This window comes from Lepisma saccharinum, chromosome 3, assembly GCF_977018435.1.
Source record: "Lepisma saccharinum chromosome 3, izLepSacc3.1, whole genome shotgun sequence".
NCBI classification, from domain to species: Eukaryota; Metazoa; Arthropoda; class Insecta; order Zygentoma; family Lepismatidae; genus Lepisma; species Lepisma saccharinum.
This window is the reverse complement of record NC_139231.1, coordinates 66,758,577-66,783,925: the sequence shown is the minus strand read 5'-3', so window position 1 is coordinate 66,783,925 and position 25,349 is coordinate 66,758,577. Positions and strand designations below refer to the sequence as shown.

The 25,349-nt window shown below is 38.3% G+C and overlaps 1 protein-coding gene across 1 annotated transcript in view; it reads right to left on the bottom strand.

Annotated features, from left to right (window-relative positions):
* Window positions 1-2,052: 2,052 nt before the first annotated feature.
* Window positions 2,053-25,349, bottom strand: part of LOC145985563 (uncharacterized) — a 44,810-nt gene continuing 21,513 nt past the window's right edge. Inside the window, exon 2 of the mRNA XM_083119633.1 lies at window positions 2,053-2,202. Coding sequence (XP_082975759.1) covers window positions 2,053-2,202 — 150 coding nt within the window. The remainder of the gene's footprint in view (window positions 2,203-25,349) is intronic.

The following is a 25,349-nucleotide window of genomic DNA, read 5'->3' as shown; positions in this document are numbered from 1 at the left end:
ATACCCATGCCTTACCCGGGACTCGAACCCGGAGCCCCTGGCGTTGTTGCGCGCTCTGCTAACCACTCAGCCACGGAGGTCGACAATATTGAGCCACCGCTTGTAATTATTATAATTATTACATACGTGCATGTGCATCTACCGTATATACACAACAAAGGAAGCAGTGATTCAACAACAAACCGGTTTCTTGAATTTTAGTGATGAGTAGTGCTCTAAGCCCCACTTAGGTAAGTTTTTGTACGACACGCAAATCAATGCTAATCTAAGTTACATTCTAAAATCGAACTACAAGAAAATTAAGATTTTGACAAATAAATTTGATAGACGATATGAAAGATACTATTCCTGAAGGTTCGATGATTTGCCATTGCTTTGTCAAGGGTACTATGATGTTGATTTATTTTGTTGCCATTATTTCTTCATTGAAGTAATCCATATCCGTCCATTTATTTACAGGAAAAGCCAGTTTGAAAGTGTTGGAACTTCTAGATGATTTCCCTGATCCGTTAATGTTAGATTCATGGCACTGAACCTGCGTTCGCATTCAGTCACAATTTCGTTTGAATTGACAAGTTATTTGAGTGAGGTGGGAATGTGTTTTGGATTTTCTTTGTAGATGCGAAAACCTTTTAACTAACAGAGATTTTCCCCCACAGAAAATTTTATCCCCTACAAAATAAAATTATTTTTATCCCTACCAGGAATGTTTTTATACCCGTCATAGAAAATTGGATTGGAAGTATATAGTATACCATTTCTTAACTAGGCTACGTAACAAACACAACTGAAATATCATTATTAAAGTCCATTAATGGTCCGCTTACCAAAGATGTCTCTGCCGAAAAATATGCAGCCTTGTGGATTAAACTTTGCCGAGTTGAGACAACAGGCTTTTCCACATAAGTTTGCATGGCATAGTGCTGATGTTTTACAGGTATTCAAGTGTTCACAAGAAAGTTCTTTGAACTTAGCAATAGAGATTTGGTCAAATTTTCGGTGTCACTACTTCCATAACTCTTTTTGTGTATGAGTTTGGGTTTTATTAGAATGTTAACATACTGTATTTTCAATTACGTGTAAATGTTATTGTATCATAAGATCTGATGTCCTAGGTTAGAACTAATTTTCTAAGGTACTTACAATAGCAAGGCAATAGTTTAACTTACTGTCTGGTAACATACAAATTTACATACCCCCCAAAACAACCTCGCCAGAAATGAAACCACAAATACGCCACTGAGTGAGCAACCCCCCCTTCCCCCAGTAGTGGTGACACGTACAAGTTACATAAATGTGATATATTTAAAAATATAATTTTACTTGACATATCCTGTGTCGCCCCTGTGTGTGGGAAATCATTATCCCTGGTTGGGATGTGTCGTTCATGACCGCAGGATGTGATTGTTCACGAAAAGAGAGGGAATCCCCCATTCCCCTTCATCGTACCCCACTATTGCCACTTCTCGGAATTTACCTAGATGGGGTAAAACGGGTGGAACGGACCAACAAAGACATCGGCGTGTTCTCGCACTGCCGGATTGCGCATGACACTGGCGCACGTATAAAACACGTCACCTGTCAACACCGTCAACACAACCAATCGAGATTCGCCGCACAAAAGAAAATATCTCCGTGCCGAGATTACGACGCGTTTTTATTGCCGAGAAAGTTAAAATGCAGGGTACTCACCTTCCAACTTCCTGTCACCGAAAGGGGGCGGTGCTGTGGCGACTTCAAAGACGCGTTTCGTCCATTCCTCGCTAACCTGCACGGCGTATCAATTAATCCAGCAGAAAACACTCGACACTCCAAAGATTACGCACAACACAGTCACGTGACACTCTCACTGGACGCCAAAACACACTTCCGAACAGTCGTGCAGTTCCGCGCGCACTGAAGCCGAATCTTCTCTGTTCCCATTCGACTCGAAACCAGCGTTGCCTACTCAAATATAGACAGGGACCCCAGGGTTGCCGTGCGTGTGTGTGGTGGGGGCGAAAGAAAAGGCACCCCCTCCTCCGCATCCTCTTGCCCCATGCACCCGCTTTTTCAATCGCCGAAGGAGGAGAGAGAGTGGGTCATCGTCGGCACCCTTGCAACTTGAAACGCCGTCGCGCTGGTCCCCCAAGCACAGCCACTTCGGCGGTCCTCGAGTTCTGGGACGACAAAAGCAGCCTGCACTCTGGCTTGCAAAGGGACCTGTAATAAAACATAAGAACTTGTAGGTCTTTGTGGGGATAGAATGCGAGCAAGGATTAAAGGAGTGGTAAACTGGCTGACTGAATTAGACTAGAGCTGCAGAGGAGTTTTTTTAATGAATGTATGTATCTTCGTTTTAACGTCGTTTTCTGCTTCATTATGTCCGTGGCGGATCCAAGAATGACACTTGGAGAAAGGGGGGGGGGGTTCAAGATGAAATCCAATCTAATCATATTTTTTTACATAAACAATATATAGTTCAAACTTGTTTTATAAGTCCTCCTCCGTAGTCGAGCGGGTTAACGTTCACTCGTCTTGAGATCGTTCGCTGCGGGACGGCGTAGGTTCGAATCCGGCTCTGGTCGGAATTTATTCGGCCTACGTATAGGGCCGGTGGCAACCCACCATCGTGAGGAAATTGGGGAGCTCCGAGTGAGTGAGCGTAATCCGGTCGAGACGACCTACTATAACGGCTGGGGATACGTCGGGCTGACCTCCCGACTATTCCACTACTGGTTGAAGATCTCCACGCTTAGAGGTGACGAGAGAAGGTGTGGGAGGGAGACCGGCAGTCGGTAGGTATGCCCAGACCCTTCATGGGCTGTTGCGCAAAGGATTATTATTATTATTTTACTTGTTATATAAACAGGAACCTATAGCTGGTCTGGGTGAAAAAGATATTAACGTAGCACCAGCGTGCGAAATCATTGAAGCACATCGCGCTACGACGCCAGGTGTCCTGGGTTCGAATCCGGCCTGGGCACGGATGTTTGTGAGTGTTCCATTCATCAATTTCATCATTGCATCACTCATCCCCATCTTCGCAAATTAGCCTAAAGTGGCACAAAAAGCGAAGTAAAATAATGCATATGAATCAATCATTGAAGATTGGTGGGGATGGTATACCCACAATTTACACACACATACACACACACACACATAGATATATATGTAATAATATTATGACAGACATATTGATTATTATATTATTACATATGTAATTAAATTAATAAATATTGAAATATTTATTATATATATCATCTATATATTATTTGATATATGAAATTAATTATTTGTTACCTATATGTATATGAGATATTTATAAAGTAGCAAAGTAAAGTAGCCAACTGGATAACAATGTCAATATTACAAAAGAGTTTAAACGATTTTATGGAGTATAAGATTTTGCAGAATGTTGTTTTTTGTTAATATAGATGAATAACATTTCTTACATAAACTTGTTTTACTTTTTGTTTTAAATTTATTGTTGTATATTGCTACTGGCGTAGATCAGTTAATTTTCTCTTGAAAGGAAACATTTCCTTATCAAAATGTATATTCTTTTACTATTTTATTGAATTTATTGGGCTCGTTTCTACCGTCGTTGATTGTGAGCCCCTATCGAATGTGAACATAATAATTCAGTTTTATGATTGGGATTTTTCAGGGAACAATATTTAGTTTACAGTTTGTTTTTTTAAGTCCACTTTATTCGCAAATAGACTAATCGGAACTGGACCTACAGCTTAATGTGAGATCCGTACCACTACGTGTCTTTACAGCGTATCGAAACGGGACTTCTTGATTACAATGTCCCAGCAAACAATATTTATGAAGCACGCGTCTACAGTTACAAGTTTTGTTCATAGAACTCATCCTCCGCGATAATCAATGGAGTCACTTGACATTGTACCATTTACCTTCCGAAGGAGGTCTTGTCCAGAACATCATCAAAGGTCTGGCCACAGATAAGGGTATCCTTATCTGTGGTCTGGCGCTACACCGAATCGGATTTTATTTAACGTAATTAGCTCCGAACATATGCATTTTCATTCCAGTTCATTCATTGTAACCAGTGGCGGAGATCATGGAAGGGTGGGGCAGTTGCAGTTAAATTTGTTTATTTAAAAAAAACAACTTAAAAAACGCATTTTTGGAGTTAGTATGACATTAACTTATACTTTTACATACTTTTAGATTATTTGTTTAATGTGTCAATCTAATTTAGATTATTTTAAGATAAATAAAAACAATGTTTTATTGTTGTAAGAAACTTTACACAGGTATATTCGTTCTGGCCTTCCAGTGTGGTCGCCTCGGTCTTGTTGCGAGACGAGAATAAAACGAGACAAAAACGTGTTATAGTTTTCAGTACATTGACCGACAGAAAATTATGTCAGTGGCAACCAAGAATCTGTGCTGCGTGGTTGTGTATGTATATAGAAAAGTGTTTTTCGTGGAACTAGTAGGATGGAAACCAGACCTCAACGAGAAAATATTATGAAGAAATGTTCGTTCTGATGGCCTCTGCACACTATAGAAGTTCGATCATGGTGGTTTTAGCCGGTGGAGTCACATAGTGATTCGGATCCCACTTTAAACTGTAGGCCCAGTCCCGATTAGGCTTACTGTGCAGAAAGTGGACTAAAAACACCAACTCAATCAATCAATGTTGGTTTTCCCCCAAAAGCATCATATTGGCTCGGAGGGGGATGTAATGTCCTCTGCAGCTAGCATTTCAGTGATCTGGGGTAAACTTCCTGTCGAGATCTCTGGGGAGAAGTTAAACGCGCGCCAAGTGTGGCAAAGCTAATAATGAGCACATGTCTGGGAGGATGTGATGATTTGGAGAGTGGAAGGGGACGGACGGAAATTACACGGATATTTTTGGTTATCTGGAGATGGAAGAATAGGGGGGAAGTGGCAACAAATGGAAATTGTGCATAGAGAAGCCAGGTATTGAAGAAACATGTATAAAATACAGACTTCACTTCAGACCAGAATCCAGTTTCTTTTTCAGGGGTGAGCATCCAAATATTGCTGAAGAGAAAGTTCATCAAATACAAACAAGGACATATTTAAGAGACGGATCCTGGGGCTGCGGGGTTAAACTTAAACCTACGGGTGCACAAATTATGGGCAACATAATTGCCCTATGTTAATGTTATAAAGTAAAACTTTAAAATACAGTGTGTCCGAAAAGTCAGGTAGCTGAGACTTTGAACGTGTATAACTTTTGTACAAGAAGCGGTAGAAAGATAAAACTTACATTGGGTATTAACTTTGTGTGTGTGGATATTTTAAGAACATTACACAAGATAGTCATTCTCTACAGGAACGTTCAGTATGCGGAAAAAAATAGTAATGTGCAAGAGAATTTATTGTACGAAGTAAAAAGACACTTGGTTAAAAGGTAGCTGTGAAGTCACTTGTAAAAAATGTCGATGTCAATGGTCTGTGTGGGTGTTTATCGTATTGACAAAACAACGAAAAATATTGAAGCATTACAGACGATTTTATGGGGTTAATTAACTATGACATCTTCATAAAAAGATTATTTTTTTTAAATTACAAGGTATATTGGTAACATTGGTCGTTCAGAGGACAGTACCAGGTGTGCCTGACACCTGGCTATGTTATTCAATCAGTGCCCGAATGAAATAAAAAGATTTGAATAACACCGTTTTACCAGAAAAACGTGCGTTTATGGACATAATACCATATGCGTGTAGAATCAGTTACTGCAAACGGTTGTGATGAAGAGGATTATACAGGGTGTCTACTCGTCATGAAAGTCAAGAAAAAGTAGAGACATCAACAAGAAGTCAATAAAAAGTCAAGAAATTAACTTGTGGTCAAGAATTTCTACTATCACAATGATTGATTCATTCAGTTTATTTTACTTCACGTTTCTGCCCCTTTGGATAATCGTGAAGATGAGGATAAATGCTGGTAAGATAAGATGGATGAAGGGACAATCACAAATTTGTATTGACACGGACCTTCTGCCTTAAGGGCTTTAGATTGTCCGTGTAGTAGGCCGAAATCTATTACTTATACCGCAGTTTAAAATCCTGGTCATTTGATGATGCAGAAGAACACACCTTTTCAGTTTGGTTTAGAAATATCCGTCTTGGAATAGTACTCCAAAGAGCGCTGCAACGTCCCCTGAATCATCATCCTTTCAGCAACCAGGAGAATGTCCCACAGGATTACAAAGCTATGGCCATTCTACACTGAAAATTTGTTTACATTTTTCCAAGGCAACACTATAGTTGTTTATACATTCATAGATACAAAACTTTTACAACGTTTTACAATTTTATTTTAATTTAACAAGATACCAAAATCATTTAAATTATTTTTCAGTAAAAATTCTGTTTAAAAACCCTTTACATATGTGATATTAACAATAACACATTTTTTTAAAGAAAGAAATATAACATCTTTTTTAAAGAAACGGAGTTGAACACAGATTAATATAACACAGATGCAACGGATAGGGCTTGAAAAAGCTGCAGTCGACTTGGGCGACACATATAGGGACGACCAACACAAGTACCACATAAGATTATACTGGCTGCAGCCGAGGATGCATTAAGAGATAAATGAAGTCCAATTATTTTGTTAAATACAGGTTCAGTTTTCATCTTAACTGACCTTTTGGTAGGGATTTTTGTTTATATTTTTTTTAATTGTTAATTTCCAACTTTACCTAAGAAGGGTTATATGAATAAAGGTTAAGAAAATCGAAAAAGGTCAAGAACAATCATGAAAATGTCAAGAATTTTGGATTTGTTGTTTTGGTAGACACCCTGTTATAGTGAAGATCTTGATACTTGTACTTTTAACTTCATTTCAGCCTTCTACATTGCTTATTTCTAACACCGTTGGAAATTATTACAAAATATTTCGTTGCATGTAAAATGCATCTGGTAGCTTTGCTCCCCTTCCCTAATCAACTCGAACACTGGCAGAAAACAATTTGCGTGATTAACGGTTTATTTTCCACAGTACAGTTGATTTTTCTTGCGTTAACTCAAAAGTTACGGTCCATTCTCCTTTACATTGACAAATAACATGTCAAGCTAGGTCCTCAGAAAGTTAACGATAATATCTTTGTGCCCTCAGAAAAGTGTGTCCTTAAGAGCATAATGATCGTAATTTCCGCCCATTTTTACAGCCAGGGAAGAGTCAGTCCACCTGGCATGACTAGGAAACGCCCTTGTTAGTGTAGCAATCAACGAGAAGTTGAAAAATGCCCTTGCACATTCGTCGTGTGTGTCTGTTCCATTATCAGGCGTTGAGATCTAAATCAGCTGAAAAAGGTTGAGTTTGTAAGTGGTAAGAAAAATGGAGTTTTCAACTGTTATAGACACTTCTTATAAAATCTCAGTAGATCCGTTTTATTCCGAGATAAGGTATTTAAGTTCAAGAGATTACACTAGTAGCAGTATTAAAAATAGTGTGCATAAAATCGTGAAACCGTTGCATACAAATCGTCAAAATGTGATAAATATTGAACGAGAATCTCATAAAAGGAGCATAACTCAAGTTTATCAATATGCTCATATGATTGAAGTAACAAGTTTATGGAATTGGTGTTGACTTCCGTGACTCAAAAATTAAATTCTGTCACGGTAACTGTAGGTTAACCTCGACGATGGGAATGACTGAGTTATTAATGAAATGATGGAGAAACTCGCACAAATATCCATCATGCCTTACCCGGGTTTTAAGTTTACAACAATAGGAGGACGGTGATTTCCTAAATACTTACTAGGACGAACCCGTCATTTTGACTGGTGCAGTTTTTTCATGCAATATTATTCACTGCTTTTACTCTGAAAGTGAAACAACATTTGTGTTTCTCTATTTTTTTTATTTTCACATCATTATAAACAGTCATTACAAATTCTGCCTCCTCCAGCGGCTAATAGAGGGTCACAAAAGGAACAAATTATCTGGTCAGAAGGACCATGTTATTCATATTCAATTAAATCATGGAAGACGTGAAGTTAACTTAACATTGTCAAAATCATAATTAAATATGTTCTGTACATAAATTTATAAATAAATCACCTGTCAACATCATGGTGTGTATGTGTATTTCTTGTACTTATTCCATTTATTAATTTATTTATTTATGAGTGTATTTTATTTATTTACTTATGGTGTATTTTTATTTATTTTTAAGTTTTTGTGTGTTTGTACAAACATTTTTTTCTAACCATTTAGACTACGTATGCTTTTTTTCATTGGTGGGAGCTTTTCAAAAATGTAATTACGCTATTCTATCACAAAAATTAGAAATACACGAACACTCACTTGGAAAGGAGGAAGAGCCGGCCCCCGTGACCTAGTGGTTAGTACATAGCGCTACGACGCCAAGGGTTCCAGGTTCGAATCCCAGCCTGGGCATGGCTGTTTGTGAGTGTCCATTCATCAATTTCATCATATGATCACTCATCTCCATCTTCGCAATTAGCCCAAAGTTGCACAAAGCGAAGTAAAATAAACAAAGAAACAATAAAAAATCAATAAAGGAAGAAACATCAATCTGCCGACACTCACATGTATTGTCATCATCTTGCACATCTTCATTTGAAGAATAAATGTAGACAAGTTCGTAAGTCGTATGTAACGAACATCTATTCCGGCATTGTCATTATCTACTCGCACGCATCATATTCATAAATATTGTCCTCTCCCTCAGATTCGACATCTGACAAATCACGGAGATAATGAGGTAGCTAGCTAGTAGCTAAATCACGATCCAGTAAGCCACGTCCGGCGACATATAGGACATTGCACTGAGCCAAATAGAGTAATCGAATAGAGTTTGCTAATTTTTTACTGTAAGCTAATTCGTTGACCTACCTGAAGTAACATTCAAATTGAAAATACGTCCCTTAGACGAACAACAATGAGCAAAGATGAAATAAGGTTCACTCACACTTAGAATACGCTATTGCTAACAGATTCATCTACCTAAGAACTATACCCGTCAAAATGACGGTGATCGTACTTATAGTAGTAATACAATGTTCCGCCTTTACACGTAAGATAAAAGTTTAGCTTTTTACACAAGTGTAGAGCACTAAAATTTGTTAAAAGTCACAGAACATGGAAGCTGTGGAGCAAAATTAACGTTGTCAAAATTACAATAAATACAGGGTTACCCGTCAAAATGACGGTTCCCGTCCTTCTAGTGTTTTAAAACATTTTTTATAAAGCTGACATTCATTGTGTTGTTAATAATACGTACTTATTAATTCCATTTAAAACTGAACTACAATACTTAGGATTCGTGTTAATCACTTGTTTGGTATATTACAATTAACGCGCGAATGTTTTTTTCTTTTTATTACCTTCTTTACTCATAAATCTAGCTTTTTGACAGACTTTAAAACAATGAAATTAAAGAACTCGATTAAGTTTTCAAATTTGTAGGTAAATAATTAAGACATTATATTTATTGTTACTAATATTACTACCACTATTAGTAATAATAATAATTATTATTATAATAATGAATCATTAGTATTGAGGAATTTTAAATTTCCTGTTAGATGACCTTACATTGGATAAATTTTAGTTACAATATTAGTTTGTTTTGTCAATTATCATTGAGGTTAAATGTAATTGGTTTGGTTGTTCCAATGAAAAGTAAATAATGCTGGCTCATATTTAAAGAGCTTCAGCTCCAAGTTCCCTTTTAGAAGTAGTGTCCATTGAGAAGAAAGAAACACTTTGAAAATAATATTAGTTTAAAACAAAATTTTTAAAGTATGGTAAAATAATTTATTGATTTATTTTACTTCGCTTCTCTGCCAATTTTGGCTAATCGCGAAGATAAGAATGAGTGATGATACGATTTTTAACGATGGTTTTGAACCTTGCATTGGGTAAAGAAACAAAACAAAATAACGAAAGGAACAATTTATTTGTTGGTGACTACATAGTTGACATCAAAAATGTTCCAAATTTTTATCAACGAATTTCCGTTATATCAGTTGACTATCGGAATCGTATTCGGATGAAGACATGATGAGCGAATTAACCCGAATCTGCAAATTTCCTGTTTCATTATATTGTTAACTTACTCGTGGACAAATTACCAAATCGCACAGCATGTTTTCTGGCTCAACTTCAGCGCTAATTTCCCGAGAAGGAAGCACGGAATTTCGTGGCACCGGAAATAGGTTGTTGGTTTGAAGTTGGTAGGGTTTGCTGATCTGGTAGCACCCATTACGTCTTTATGTGCACACGTGTGCTCACCCTGCCTTTGGGGAAGGTTGAAGATCGGGCGTCTTTTGGATGGTTGGCTGGGGTGAAGATATTGGGTGAAGCTCAACATTAGGGTCCAGTTAATATTTACTCCAGGAAATCCAAATACACCGTGAACGAAGGCAGAACCCGTCTGTTCCGCATGGTTCTTCTTCTTCTTTTTTTCTTTTTTTTTCAACGTCTCATTCCTGAAAACACTGTTGCCAGCACCGAATAATAAAAATGAGCTAAATATTGTCTGAAATAACTCTGTACATCCATATTATGCATTGCTTTTATATGCAGTGATTGTGTTTCCAGTCTGGTAATAGCACTGGACTGAACAATTTGATTTGCAATCCCAGGAAAATTGTCGCAAATTGTCCACTACTATTTCTATTCGTTCTTCTCTTGCATTCTGCTTTTTTTAGTAGTAGTAATGAAATTGTTCTGAAGCTAGTGCACAGATTGTCAAAAGGAATCCTGAAATATCTGGGTGCAAACTAAATTTATTCGGGTACTCGATTCTCTGTTCTCGATTCAGGTATCATATTTCAATTCAGGATCTGATACACGACTATCGATTTCAGTTAGCCTTCGGATATTTGCTTCCTGGTACCGGATCCGGGTACTCAGTTCTCGAAATCGAATATGTTTCAGATTTGGATAATTAATCATTGCAGGGTGTTTTTTCTGTCTTTTTTTCTCCGCAATATTCCTTGCCTTACGTTTCGTTTCTGATTAGTGTACATAATGTACTAGTAACGAAGTTATGTTGAACATAGTATGAACTTTGGCCGAAAATACGTATGCAAGGCGATCACAACTATTCATTTCTGAGATTAAATTCAGTGTTGAATCCAGTTCCCATTGGGTCTGGATATTTTAGGAACGATATAACTCACAATTTCGTTGGTGTTTTGTTTCAATTCTTGAACTACACAACGAAGTGAATGAATATTCGCCAATTTTTCTAGTAACATTTATTGATTCCTCTTTAATAGTGTTTACTTTCAAGTCTTGTTGAATTGATTGACTGATTGAGTTGGTGTTTTAAGTCCACTTTATGCACAGTAAGGCTAATCAGGACTGGACCTACAGTTTAAAGTGGGATCCGAACCACTATGTGCCTCCACCGAGTATCGAACCCGGGATGCCTTGATTACAAGGCGACGACGTTACCACTACGCCATCGGGGAGGCTTCAACTTATGTTGAACTTGCAGCGAATTGTCCATAATTACTGATTGATTGATTGATTGATTTAGTTTATTTTACTTCGCGTTTTGTGCCTCTTGGCTAATTTGCGAAGATGGGGATGAGTGATGAAATGATGAAATTGATGAATGGACATTCACAAACAACCAAGCCCGACCGGGATTCGAACCCGGGACCCTTGGCGTCGCAGCGCGATGTGCTAACCACTCGGCCACAGGGTCTGGCTCCATAATTACTGTATTTATAATTTGGGAGCCCTGGGTCATCTTGATTTTATTATTGTTTTCTATGCTTCTAATTGACCTAGTGACGTTATTGTATCTTTCCAATTCAAAATAGTTCTTCTGAAGAAATTATAAATAAATAAAAGTAAATAAATAAAAATATCAATATTGTACAATATCACCTTCAAATAATATATCCAATTTATCCAACGATAAGATGCATGTGATAAGAGCAACAGAACAGCAGGATCGCAGACTGCACAAAACAGGTAAACCGGATTTTCAGTAGGCCAATTATCATGCTATTTTCATCCTCGTTTCCATTTAGAACTTGTTTTACAGTTCATTGTTAGTTAACGCACTGTTGTTTCTTGAATATTTACAAGGATTTGATCCAACGAAATGCGTAAGTTGAGCTCGATACGCGTATTGGCGTACTCGAAGTATCCAATGATAATGCTTCTGAAAGCTTTGGCTAAACCCCATTAAACAAATCTTGTCTGCGACTTGAATTAGGTTTGGTTTTGAACTGTCGAAGGAGCAAAAAAGACGAATTGCTTAGTTTTTCCTATCAGCTGTTCAACCACCAGAACAGGCAGGAAATGAGAGGGTGGAACGAGGGAAGCCATTTTTAAAATAAGGAAGCGAAGGTGTGAGGGTGTTAGCTCCCTTTTTGTCTTAGAATATCTCCCCATCTTTCTTTTAAATGTCATATCGCCAGCGCAATCGGAAAAGTTGCACGAAACGTGGAGAGAACTAATTGCAACGAGTGCCCCGTGACTCATATGAGCGACGGTCGTACTCCATGACGTCGACAACCAACAAAAGGAAATCGCTGAAGCCAGGGTCCCCCAACAGCTCAATAAATCACGGCAAGGCTACGAATGCAATAAGCCTAACTTAAAATTAGAGACAGCTTTCGCTTTTCATCCTCTGGTGGGGTATATTCAAAGCCCCAGGATCTTTCTAGATTCTACGAGGAGCTCTTATGTTCCAGTCTGACTACACGGATGGAACAATACGAATTCCCCCCGAGATGAGCTTTTGTATCCGTTTCTTTGTTACGTCATCCGTGGAGAGGCTAATTAAAGATGGAGCTTTTTTAGCTACGATTTCGAATTGTGCTGAGTGCAAGGGAGATTTTTCAGCAGAATTGAGAACTTTCGACTAATTTATCTTTCTGAATAGACATGTTTTTTAATGAAGAAAATCGACTCTCAGATCTCACTAGTAATTATAATCTTTACGAAATAGGGTTCGAATTCGACGTCCTTAAGGTGCATTAATTAGATGACATCATTATGATTCAAATCCAGTTAAGATTTCCGTTTCTTTAAAAGTGATGTGTACTGAAGGTAGTATTTACACAATGGCAGAGCCCATAGTAAATTAGTCTCAGCCGGCAGAGCGTCTGAGTGGGTGATCTAAAGTGCATAAAGCGACTATGTGATTCAACCAGCTTCTAATAAATGGGTAGGTACTGTACCTGAGGTTCAGGCCTGGTGGACAAAGTTGAGAAGAGCGTGGTGCTGAGTGATCACATCGCCGCCGCAATGGATATACTGAATGTGTGGGGTATTTCCTCCACTCCACATCCTGGCACGGTGCAAATTTCAAATTTATTTATAGAATAGCAGAGCAAGGATCACAAAGTGCGTTGTGATAAAGAGAGTGAATGAGAGAAGGAGAGAGAGAGAGAAAGAAAGGGAAAATAGAAACAAAGAAAGATAGAAAGAAATGGAAATAGGTAAAGTGAGGAAGAAACAGAGACAGGCATGCACAGCGAGAGGAGAGAGAGAGAGAGAGAGAGAGAGAGAGAGAGAGAGATAACGGGAAATGGAAGAGAGAGAGGGAGATAAAATTCAGGTAGATAAAGATTAAACGTAAGACAGAAAGAGTGATAGAGAGAGAAAGAGAGAAAAAGAGAGAGAGAGAGAGAGAGAAAGAGAGTAGATCACAGAATCAGAGCTCATCTGAAAATATTTCTGTTTAGAATTTCTCCTAGAGCAATCGAGTAAATCTTCGTGCGATTGGCTTTCGCTGTAATTTGCATATCTATACAGGGTGGCTCAAAAAGTCACTTAACACCCTTGGTACAAGGCCAGTGCAGCGTGTAACATGGAAATGGTGATGACCAATCATTATCAGGCCAAGGGGGAACCACATTGACGTCACCCGCACGGTCGGCGGCCATCTTGATGTCCGCCATCTTAAATTCAACTTCAGAATTTTAAATGGGAAGAGGGTGATATGATATATCAAATCAGGCTAGAATTTCACGAAGAAATGCAATGGTTAAGGTTTTTTCGACGTATCTTTAACCAGTAAAAAGTTATGACTGAATTCTTGTACCACTTTGCTCCTTTTCGAGGTGTTAGAAAAATGCCTTCAAATTTGTTTAACGCATCGGTAATGCATCGAGATCGAAGTGATGTCTAGGGAGAGAAGTTCGCATGACATTGCACACGATTTTAATCGGATACATCCACCAAGAGCTGCGCATTATGAATGGTTGTTGCGAACAATTTACAGTGTGACGCTTCCATTGAATTAAAAGTCCTTCACAGTGACAAGGCTAATGTTTATGTTCATAAGGAAGTTCATAAACAGAATATGCGACCCTTGTAATCTGATAACTAACTTTGGACAGAATCTGCTTCAAAACGTTCCCATAGTGTTCTGGTGTTCCTCCCTATTGAAAAAGAACTCTGTACCTTCTCCATAAGCAAGGATGAAAAAACCTGTTTATTTAACAAATCCAAGTAGCCCTAAGCATTTAAGATTCCGTTGATGGAAAATTAATCGTGTTCCACACCATTAACTTACCAGCACTAACAATTCAGCTTTGATCTGTTGAAAATGGGTTATCAGATAAAAAGCATAGAATATTCAGTTTATGAACTTCCTTATGAACATAAACATTAGCCTTGTCACTGTGAAGGACTTTTAATTCAATGGAAGTGCCACACTGTAAATTGTTTGCGACAACCATTCATAATGTGCAGCTCATCGTGGATGTATCCGATTAAAATCGTGTGAAATGGCATGGGAACTTCTCTCCCTAGACATCACTTCGTTCTCGATGCATTACCGATGTGCTAAACAAATTTGAAGGCATTTTTCTAACACTTCGAAAAGGAGCAAATTGGTACAAGAATTCAGTCATAACCTTTTACTGGTTAAAGATACGTCGAAAAAACCTTCACCATTGCATTTCTCGTGAAATTCTAGCCTGATTTGATATATCATATCACCCCCTTTCCATTTAAAATTCTGAAGTTGAATTCAAGATGGCGGGCATGAAGATGGCCGCCGACCGTGCGGGTGGCGTCAACGTGGTTCCCCCTTGGCCTGGCAACGATTGGTCATCACCATTTCCATGTTGCGCGCTGCAGTGACCTTGTACCGAGGGTGTTAAGTGACTTTTTGAGCCACCCTGTACGCACATCATCCTATTTTCTATCACATATACATACACTGGGCAACAGCTACAGCGAAAGCAACCAGAGGAAGGTTAATTTGAAAGCTAGAATGAATTTTAAACAAATGGCATTTTTCAGAATTTGGAATATCGCAGCGGTGTTCCAAAACGAGAGGGATTTTCGAAAAAGTATTTGTTGTCCCAGTCGAAAAGTCCAGCGTGTATGTCTTATGGCTCACAATCCTCTGTGATCTGGTATCCCCATTGCTTGACGATGGACTCGATGATGGAAGGAAGGGACAACGATCTGCCTGCCCCTGTCCTTCCACTCAGATGAGCTGACTACGGAGAATGAAGATGGCTGCACATGGAACTAGTTAGGTTTCTTGATCATCAACAAATTACTTCCAATAGCAAGGGCTCGGATTACAAGATCAAGTGACAACGCAACCTGCCGACGAACCCCACAACATGTGTTTTTCGGCCATGTGAATCTTGTTCGGGAATATGATACATTGTTCACAGGATATTCCTTCTTGTTCATGGTCCCTTTCGATTAAAGTCAACTCTCTAGCTCCATTGCTTCGAACTGACAAAAATGTAGAGGGAGGAGGAAATTTCCACCTATTCTCATATTTTGAGTTTTTCTTCACCTGGTATGTAGCACTTCGGAAGCCAAGGGCGAAGGCAGAAATTCTTCCGGGGGGAGGGTCTAGAATCCCACATCTTAAACATACGTGTCGATTTATTGTCATTTCTCGGGGTTCAAAGTAAATGATTTTTAAAAATGGAATTTTCAGTTAACGTGCTTTGTTAATCGTACGCTTGTCTTATCTCGATATAATACCTACTCGGAAACAGATTATGGCATCCAAGATTTATAGCCCCTATGCATTGGTACAGAAATCAAGTTTTTGAAAAAGTGACATTTCATAAAGCCAGAATGTCGGTTATTTTTTGGAAGAACTTTTCCACCGTCGGTTTTTCCGTTTAGACCAGAAAATGCTTTTCGGGAAGGATTCGGGGACTGAAAGCATTCTGTCTCTCATTTCAAACCATGTGAAATGTCAGTGTTACATAAAATTTGTGTTTGAAAATGAGTTTCTTTTAACTAGGTATTATTCTAATTAACCGACGTTTTCTTGTGTTTTCCTTCAGTCACTCCAGGAAACTGCTTCTACGCAATTTAAGAAGCGACAGAACACTTCTTGTTCGTTTCTTTCCATCCTACAAGTCGTCGATCTCCCAGTCGCAGTTAAGACAACGACGGTACAACTAACCTACGTGAATTACTGACTGAAATGGACTTGGTATATTTTCGCCCATCACGCAATTGCAGAATGATATAAACAATTGCTTTCAGTGGAGTGTCACCAATAAGTTAGATTTTAATATAAGTAAATGCAGAACGTTTAGCAGACATAACTTATCTTATACTCCTAACTATACTATGAATGGGATAAGTTTAAATAGAGTTAAAATTATAAAAGATTTGGGACTCTGATTGGACTCAAGGACACTTACAAACATTAGTATCGGATGCATTTAGAATTTTGGGTTTTGTATTCAGAACTACCAGGGAAAGGAATAATATTCAAGCTATTACTTCAGTATACAATTCGATATTAAGAAGTAAGTTAGAGTATGTTAGTGTCATCTGGGATCCTTATTTTCATTGATTTAATTGAGAACGTTCAGAATAAGTTCATAAGATATCTATATTATAAAAAAAATTAAAAAGTCTTCAAATGTAGAGAGAATACCCTATGACACTATTTTATCTGAATTTGAGTTCTCTTCATTAAAATCAAGAAGAAATCTAGCCAAACATATTTTACTTTACAAATTTATAAATAACTCAATTGATGCTCAAGATTGTCTTCAGTTGATAAGATTCACAATTAAACCTAGAACGCTTCGCTCTTATTTGCCATTTTCTTTGGTTAATTCTAAAAATATTGTACATCAAAATTCAGTAATGGGTAAAATATGTAAAGCTCATAATGTACTAATACAAAATAATGTTAACATCGATTTTGTTATGTCTTATGTATTTGTTATTAAACAATTTGTTTTTAATTAGTTTCTGTCTAAAAATTTGTGCTTTTATAATACTTTTATATTTTAAACTATTCTATTAAGGCCGTACTAAAGGCAATTTTGTGGTAATTTTTCGATAACAGATGGCAGCACCGTTTGCCATGGCAACCGATGGCCATGTTGCCAGATCTCCGCGTAAATATAACCAAGGTACATACATACAGGTATGTCGATTAGGGTACTCGATGTGAGATGACGCCATATTGGTTAGAGGTGAGTTAGTGAATTAAAACAAATGTAGTAAATCAGGGAAATTGATAATCCTGAGATTTTAGTTATATGTTCTTCTTACAGAAATAAGCAATATATCATCAGTGGAGGGTAGTAATAGTCGAAATATTAATATAAAATCCGTTGTTTTATTTTAAGTATTTGTTTTAATATTTAGAACGCAGAGAAGAAAATGCAATAATGAGTGTAGTTAAATATTAATATAAAATTCGTTGTTTTATGTTCAGTATTTATTTTAATATTCAGAACGCAGAGAAGAAAATACAATAATAAGTGTAGTTAATTCAAACACGAAACTGACCAAGTGAGGACAGTAATTGAAATAATTGAAAAATTTTGTGAATAAGTTTGAAGCAAATGCTGCGTTGACTCAGGCACGTATCCAAGGGGGCTCAGGGGGCTAGAGCCCCCCGAAAGTTTTCGGTTTACACTAGATAAAATGAGGCTTTTTGGTTTCTTGTGTGTGTGAAATAAAATAATGTGACGAAAATTTAAGGAGAGAAATAATTATCGAGGCAAGGTAAATTTTTCTACAACCCTGTAATTGATAATAGCACGTGTCCAATGTGGGGATAAGGGGAGTCGATCCCCCAGGAAATGTTTCAGTTTACACTGGATAAAGTAGGTTTTTGGCTTCTTGAATAATGTGACGATAATTTAAGGAGTGTAATAATTATCTAGGCAAGACAGAAAATGTTCTATAACCCTGTTATTGATAATAGCATGTATCCAAGATGGGGATCAGGGGGGGGGGGTCTTTTAGTTTACACTACATAAAATTAGGTTTTTGGTTTCTTGAAAGATGCGACGATAATTTAAAGAGAGAAATAATTATCGGGGCAAGGTAGAGAATGTTCCATAACCATATTATTGATCATAGCACGTATCCAAGTTGGAGATCAGGGGGCCGAGCCCCCGCAGGAAATCTTATCAGTTTACACTGGATAAATAAGTTTTTTTGGCTTCTTGAATAATGTGACGATAATTTAAGGAGAGTAATTATCGAGGCAAGACGGAGAATGTTCTATAACCCTTTTATTGACAATATTGCACGTAAACTTTTCTTGCGTTTTCATTGTTGTTGTCGCAGCGAGCGCGATCATTGTGTAAAGATTTGTCATCATTTTGAATCTGCACAACAAAGCGTGCCAGGAGTAGGACGATTCTTTGTATTATTTATTCTTTGGAAAGCGGAAAAGGAAACATTCTTAAATAAGAGGTGGAGTCGAACCACTGGTAATATTAACGAAACTTTTTACCTGCTGAACAATCTAGAATATAATGAAGACGTAAATACCCGGCTTCAATTTCCCGGTTGATCAGTACAACAGAATCTGTTAGTAATTCGAAAATGAAGAGAACTAGTGACACAATTTCCCGTAAACTACCGAAGTCTACTTCTAGTTCGTGTCCAAAGTTGAAAATATTGACGTCTGTGGAACTCTAGGAGCCTCAGTGTAGTGCTAGTTCGGGGCATGAGCCGAAGAGATCGAAGGTCTAAAGTGAATATTTCAGGAGTACCGGATATTGGGGCGGTTTATTAAGACATAAATAAGTTGCACAGATCAACTGTAATTTTATTTGTGCCCGGGGCAAATTTCGTGTTTGCACTCCGAGATTTTCATGGGATAAAAATGACTTTTATTTAAGCCAACTGGGTTCGACCCACACTCAAAAACTTAACCACTACAATGGGACAGCCGAAAATTATATGAATGTCGAGAAGAGAAAGCAGGAAGATGTTGGATATGTAGATATTTTAGCTGAATTTTCAGGCTCTGCCAAGACCCGAACCAGGGTCTCTGGCATGTCGTGCGGTTGCTCTACTGGCATACCCAGGATTTTCGAAGGGATGGGGGGGGGGGGGGTGTTACGTATACTTTTTCTCGGTAGTCAGTCTTCATTTTGCCATATTTCTCTGCCTTTGAGGTTTTTTTTTTTTTAGAAATACTGGGCCAATGGAGGGTTATGACCCCCATCACGCCACTGGAGATAAGTGAGTGAGCATTTTATCATATTGGAAGTCGAAACATTAGATGTGTTGGGAACGGAAGGGTTTTCACTGTGCATTAATTGTTTCTTGATCCAACTGTGTTCGAGAATACTTCCTTTGTTTCGTGCCGATATATGACAAGACTGCGGAAGCTGTGACGGACAATTTTGAACACTTGCGAGTGCTTAGGCCTGAATATGAACAATTTGGTGGGTTTCAGCTTTTATAAGAGCTGCATACATGGTAAGACAAGACACATTAGTGGTGTTTAGGCTCGAATCAGGGAGAAATATTCGAGAACTGTGTGCATCCTGTTCACAGCCCACAGTTTGAATCTCGCATCGTCGAGTGGATTGTCCATCCATTGTGTAACAGCTTCGTGAAGACACTCAAAGACACAAAAGATGTTTTGGATGCCTGATGAGAAGAAACGGACAAACACGTGATAAAAATGGCAACCTTAATCGGTGGCTACTATTTAGAGGACAGTTGCTCCCCATTTTTTTGCCTCTGCACTATGGCCTCTTAATGCTAGGCCTTGTCTACCAAGAGAAAGTAAACTTTCCTTGCCCCCCCCCCCTTTTCCCCGTTTTGCCACCAAAAGGGCACCACTGGCCTTAAATATGCACCTGTGAGGTTCTATCTATACCACTTAAAAATATATTGTCCCCCCTCGCCCCGAAAGGAATTTCTGGATACGTGCCTGCGTTGACTATACACTTCATTTTGTATGACAGTACTTTCTACTTTTGATTGGAGACTTTATACTCTGTCCCAACTATCTCTGCTGCAGCAAGGCTGCATATAGCGGCAGAGAAGGGGATCGAGTGGGCAGAGCGAAGCAGTACACGATGCTGCGAAAGCTGGTAACTACAGCAGCTTTCCGCCGTTCCGCGCAATCCCGTTCCCTCTCACGTGTTCATTGGTAGAACCGTCTCGCGTCACTACTTGCGCAGAGACTTGCTTTCGTTCGCTTGCTCCAGCGAAGTTATTTTCTTGTGTATGGAGCGACTGTTCAAAATATTCTTTGGTAGAACGTATTCAACGCACCGTGCTTTCATTGTTGAAATACCATTCGCAAGATATTATTTTCTGCACCCTGTGTTAGTAAAATTAAATTAAAGATAAAACACATTTTCAATTTTTTCAATTATAAACATTGTTGAAAAATGCTTAAAAGTATTAACGTTAATTTTTCCATAAGGCCGTAAATTTCAGTTTCCTAATGTATTTTTCTTGCAGAATTACAATTGATACAAAAAAGTGTTCCATTTTCTCAGGATGACGATAAGACCAAATAAGGTGGCCGCGGTGGCTCAGTCTGGTCGACCTCCGTGGCGGAGTGGTTAGCACAGCGCGCTGCAACGCCAGGGGTTCCGGGTTCGAGTCCCGGGTAAGGCATGGGTATTTGTGTTCGTCCAAAACGTGAAAAACTGAGAATACTGTAAAAATTGAAAAGTGTAAAAGTTGAAAAAGTATGAATGACGGGGGATACCACCGAGTAGGGGTATTCCTTAAAAAAAAAAAAGTCGGTAACGCGTCTGACTAATATGCTAAAGGTCCCGGGTTCGATCCCCGGCCGGTTCAAATCCGAGAACTTTTCTAACGATGGAAGCGGCCCCGGCGCCCACCCAGCGTCGAATAACATGGGTACCTGGGGGAAACCCTGGGGGTAAAGGCGGTCAGGGGCGTGATGCTGATCACATCCCCCCACTCACGACCGGATCAAAAAAGTGTGGGGCGTTACCCCCACACCCCCTATACGCCTTCATGGCGTAGTGCTATTCACAGGGGAGTACTTTTTTTATCTTTGCTTATTGTCAATTGTGAATATTCGTCTGAAGAAGATCCTGTTAGAGGGTGGAAACGTTACGCTTTTATGTATATTTTTTTTATAAAAGCTTTCCTTCGTCAACATTTTAATGACATGAAAACAAGGCTTAACAGTGTTACAATGGAAATTAAATCTCAAATTACTATACTTTAAGAAAATTATTTATTTGAAAAACTTAAATTGATGTTTTAAGTCATGTTTACGCATAGAAAGGCTAATCAGGACTGGACCTATCGTTTAAAGTGGGATCCGAACCACTGTGCAATGCGCCTCCACCATGTATCGACCCTCTTGAGTAGCTACAAGGCGACGACGTTACCACCACGCCATCGGGGAGTCCTTTATTTGAAAACCGGGAATAAAGGTAAACGAGCAGCAGAGTGATTGTTTGTTTGTTTCAAAATACTTAAGTACAATTTTACACAAGTTGCCTCCGCACAATGTCCAACGTCCTGTTTCACAGTTCTTCACGAATTTACTGGTTTGTTCTGCAGCTGTCTTTGGAAGTAACAGTAACATTCTCAAGTAACAGTAACTGTAAACTACTTACGTTATGAAATTAGTACCTGAAATTCAGTTATTTTTCCACCTAACTAGTAACTAAATTGAAAGTTAGTTGTACACTCCTGTTCACATAAAGTGTCACTCTTTATAGGGTCGAACAGTTGAAGTATGTACCAATTGATGTGAACAGAAGTGTACAATTACTATTTTTTTTTTTGCATAGAAAGGAATTTTCTTCTGTTCCATTTTTACAATTTGTTGAATCATATCCTCGCCTGAAAGAATGGATGAATAAGTGATAATTGAAATCGTGAGACCATGAGAACAATCTTATTTATTGCCAAGAACCAGAATGTATCTATTCCAAGTGTATTTTAATTAGAATAATTTCGACATAAGGCTATATAATCTCCAACAATCCTCATTGGTATACCACAGTTCAACAGTAATTCTGAATAATATATTGTTTGCTCAACAAAAATACAATAAAATATTATTTTTTCATCTTTAAATAAAAGATGTGGATTTTATTACCTCTGTATTTACATATAAAATATATTAACTTAGTTATAATTATGTGGTTGATTGATTTAGTTTATTTTACTACGCTTTTCTGCCATTTTTGTCTAATCGCAAAGATGAGAACGAGTGATAAATGATGAAACTTATGAAGGATCACATACAAAGCATACCCATGCCGGGATTCGAACCAGAGACTCCTAGCGTCGTAACGCGCTGTTCTAACCACTCCAACACGGACACCAGCAGTTATAATTGAAGACTAAAATTGATAAACGCTGTAAGTGCCACAATAATTCAAACACCGTTTTCCACGTTAAACTGTGAAATGTGCCATGCTTTATAATGTGGTAAACGTGAAATGTGGCTGGTAGTCCTCTAAGTAGTTCAAAGGGCGTGTAAAGAGGTCACTAGTGTGCACGTTCTTACGGGCTGATGTGCGGAACGATGCGATTTCCCAACACTTTCGCTTTTGGCACTTACAACGTTTACTACTTTTAGTTCTCAATTATATATGAACTTAATGCTAAGTTGTTGGTGGTCATCTGTGATGAAATGAATAGTGCACTTGCATTTCATGTTCTGAACCATGTCTTACAAGATATAACTAATCTAGAATAAAGTAATTGTAATAGTAACTAAATGAAAGCAATGAATATCCTAAGATTGTGGGCAAATACCCTTCAAAATTGGAACTAGCAAAAATTTCAAAGAATGTGTGCTATAACTTGACAGACAAGACAAGCAAGTTATACCATTCCCATTATTTTCAGTTTCTCAAATATACCGTTCCCAATTGCTGACTACTTGCAACCAGATATTAAGAAGTCTTGCAACATCATTTCTTGAGTATATTTTGGACTCTTGATATCTTGTAAACCATCACCATCCAACCATGTATGTGCAAATTGTGTACAGTTCAAACAATCCACACAGACGATTTTGATTCCATAGAAGCATATCCACAAACTTCCACGGTATTGGGCAGGGGCGGCGCCAGAAATTTTCGACCGGGTGGGCAGAAGCTCCAAAGTGATAGATTAGGGTGGGCAGTATAAATGTAAGACCATGTATGTGTACGTAAGACTTATGTATCCCCCTCTCTCTCACACTCCCGATTTTCCTCTTACTTCTTTTCCCTTTCCTTGTTTTCCTCTTTATTCTTTTCTAATCTATTGTCGCATCTTGTTCCATTTCCTTTCGTTTTGTCTCTGATGGACACAATTATTTCAAGGAAGTGTTTACCCATGCCCAGCCATACATTCTAAATCACATTCTTTCATGCATGTTAATACAGTGAAATAAATGTGAATTAGGTGTAAACTTGGTTTGCAAATACAAGGCACATGCTTGATTTTATGTATTCGCCGGCAATGATAGAAAGTGCGATGGTAGACAATCGTGAAGTTTCTCGTAATTTAAATGCATGTTCCTGAGCATAGTATTTTAATCGTATAAGTTTTTGACTGAAAGAGTTTTCTTACTGCTTGGGGGTTACTTTTCTTAGCTTACAAGGTTTGTACAACTGACAAATCTATCTGAATGTTTGTAGTAGCAGCGATTGGGTGCCAACATTTGAGGGGCAAGGACAATATACGCATGGGTGTCCATCCCCCCCAAGGCCAATGGCTCATTCCCACAAAAATCACGTCCATGTCATCCGCCCCCCCCCCCAAATCATATCATTTGCGCCCTGAAACTATATCGTAATCCCTAAGCAGTATACCAACACTAAGCACTATATTTTAAGAAGTGATGTTACTCATGAATATGGAGAATATCGCTCATGTCTTGTAATGCAGCTATAGCATAAAAATTCACATCCACCTCAGTAAAGCGCCAAACACGCATTGTTGTAACAAACACATTATTGTGAGCGAAGCAAGCAAGAACATTTTTACATCCATGTCTTTGCAGACTTTCAAGAATATTAATTTAACGGGGTGTCAATACTTTCTTAGGATCCCGGGATATTTAGTCTTTTCCAACTTCTGTTTTAGCACGTTCGTGGTCGAAAACTTGTGGATACCATATCGCTACATACAGTCTCCAATGTTCAAACTCTCTCTTCACTACAGAAATCCCTTCACAATCTAAGATTTAACACTTTATCAAGAGCTTCCTATCTCTCCCTTTAAATTTCTTACTCAATCCTACCACAAAAATGTCCATGCCAATTTTAGACTTACTGTTGATATTGAAGACTGGATATTGCCTCCTCCAAAAAATTAATTCTCGGTCTCCACACCAGAATTTCCGCAACATTCTAAGACAATAGTAATACACAAGAATTGGATTCCTTAATGCTCAGTGCCCCTCTAACTAAAATACCCGCCATAATCTAAGACTTAGAGTTGAATACTGTCCCCGCCAATGTATAATTCAGAATTGACCCCAGAACCCACGTGTCAATTAAGGCCTAACATATAAGAGTTGGATATTTATCCCCCCCCTCGCACCTTCAATAATGACCTTAAACGCTTTTGTTTTCTTCATCTAATGGATTAAATATGGTGAATTTAAGGTGTAAAATTTTTACCTGTATTTTGGAAAAATATATAAATGTTCAATTTTACGTTATTTGAAGGGAAAAAATCCCCCAAAGAATCTCGATGGCGCAGCCTGCGCCATAATCCCCCCTGAATATACGTTTTCTTGGTATAAAAGGCTTAGCATAAAGAGGCCATAGTGCGGGGGCAAAAAGTGGCAAAATGTGGCTGGGGAACTGCATCCCCCACTTCCCGCTCCTCCTAATCGCCGCCACTGAATGTTTGGATTAAAATGAACGTCTTATTAGGAATGATTTAAAACACACACGGAAAACCAACTATTTGTTCATTGTCCATTAAGTATCTCTAGGCTAATGAAAGGCTATTTTGACAAAATATCACTCGTCATAAGTAATAAACAAGTAAGATTGAGAAATCTGTTCAGAATTTAAGAGATTATTAGCTAAGTTGCTCTTCGTTTTCTGAAGAACTGTCATATTACTAATGCGGGAGAAGCAATACACGTATGGTTACATGAACATATGTTTTGAGGTAACAAAATGATT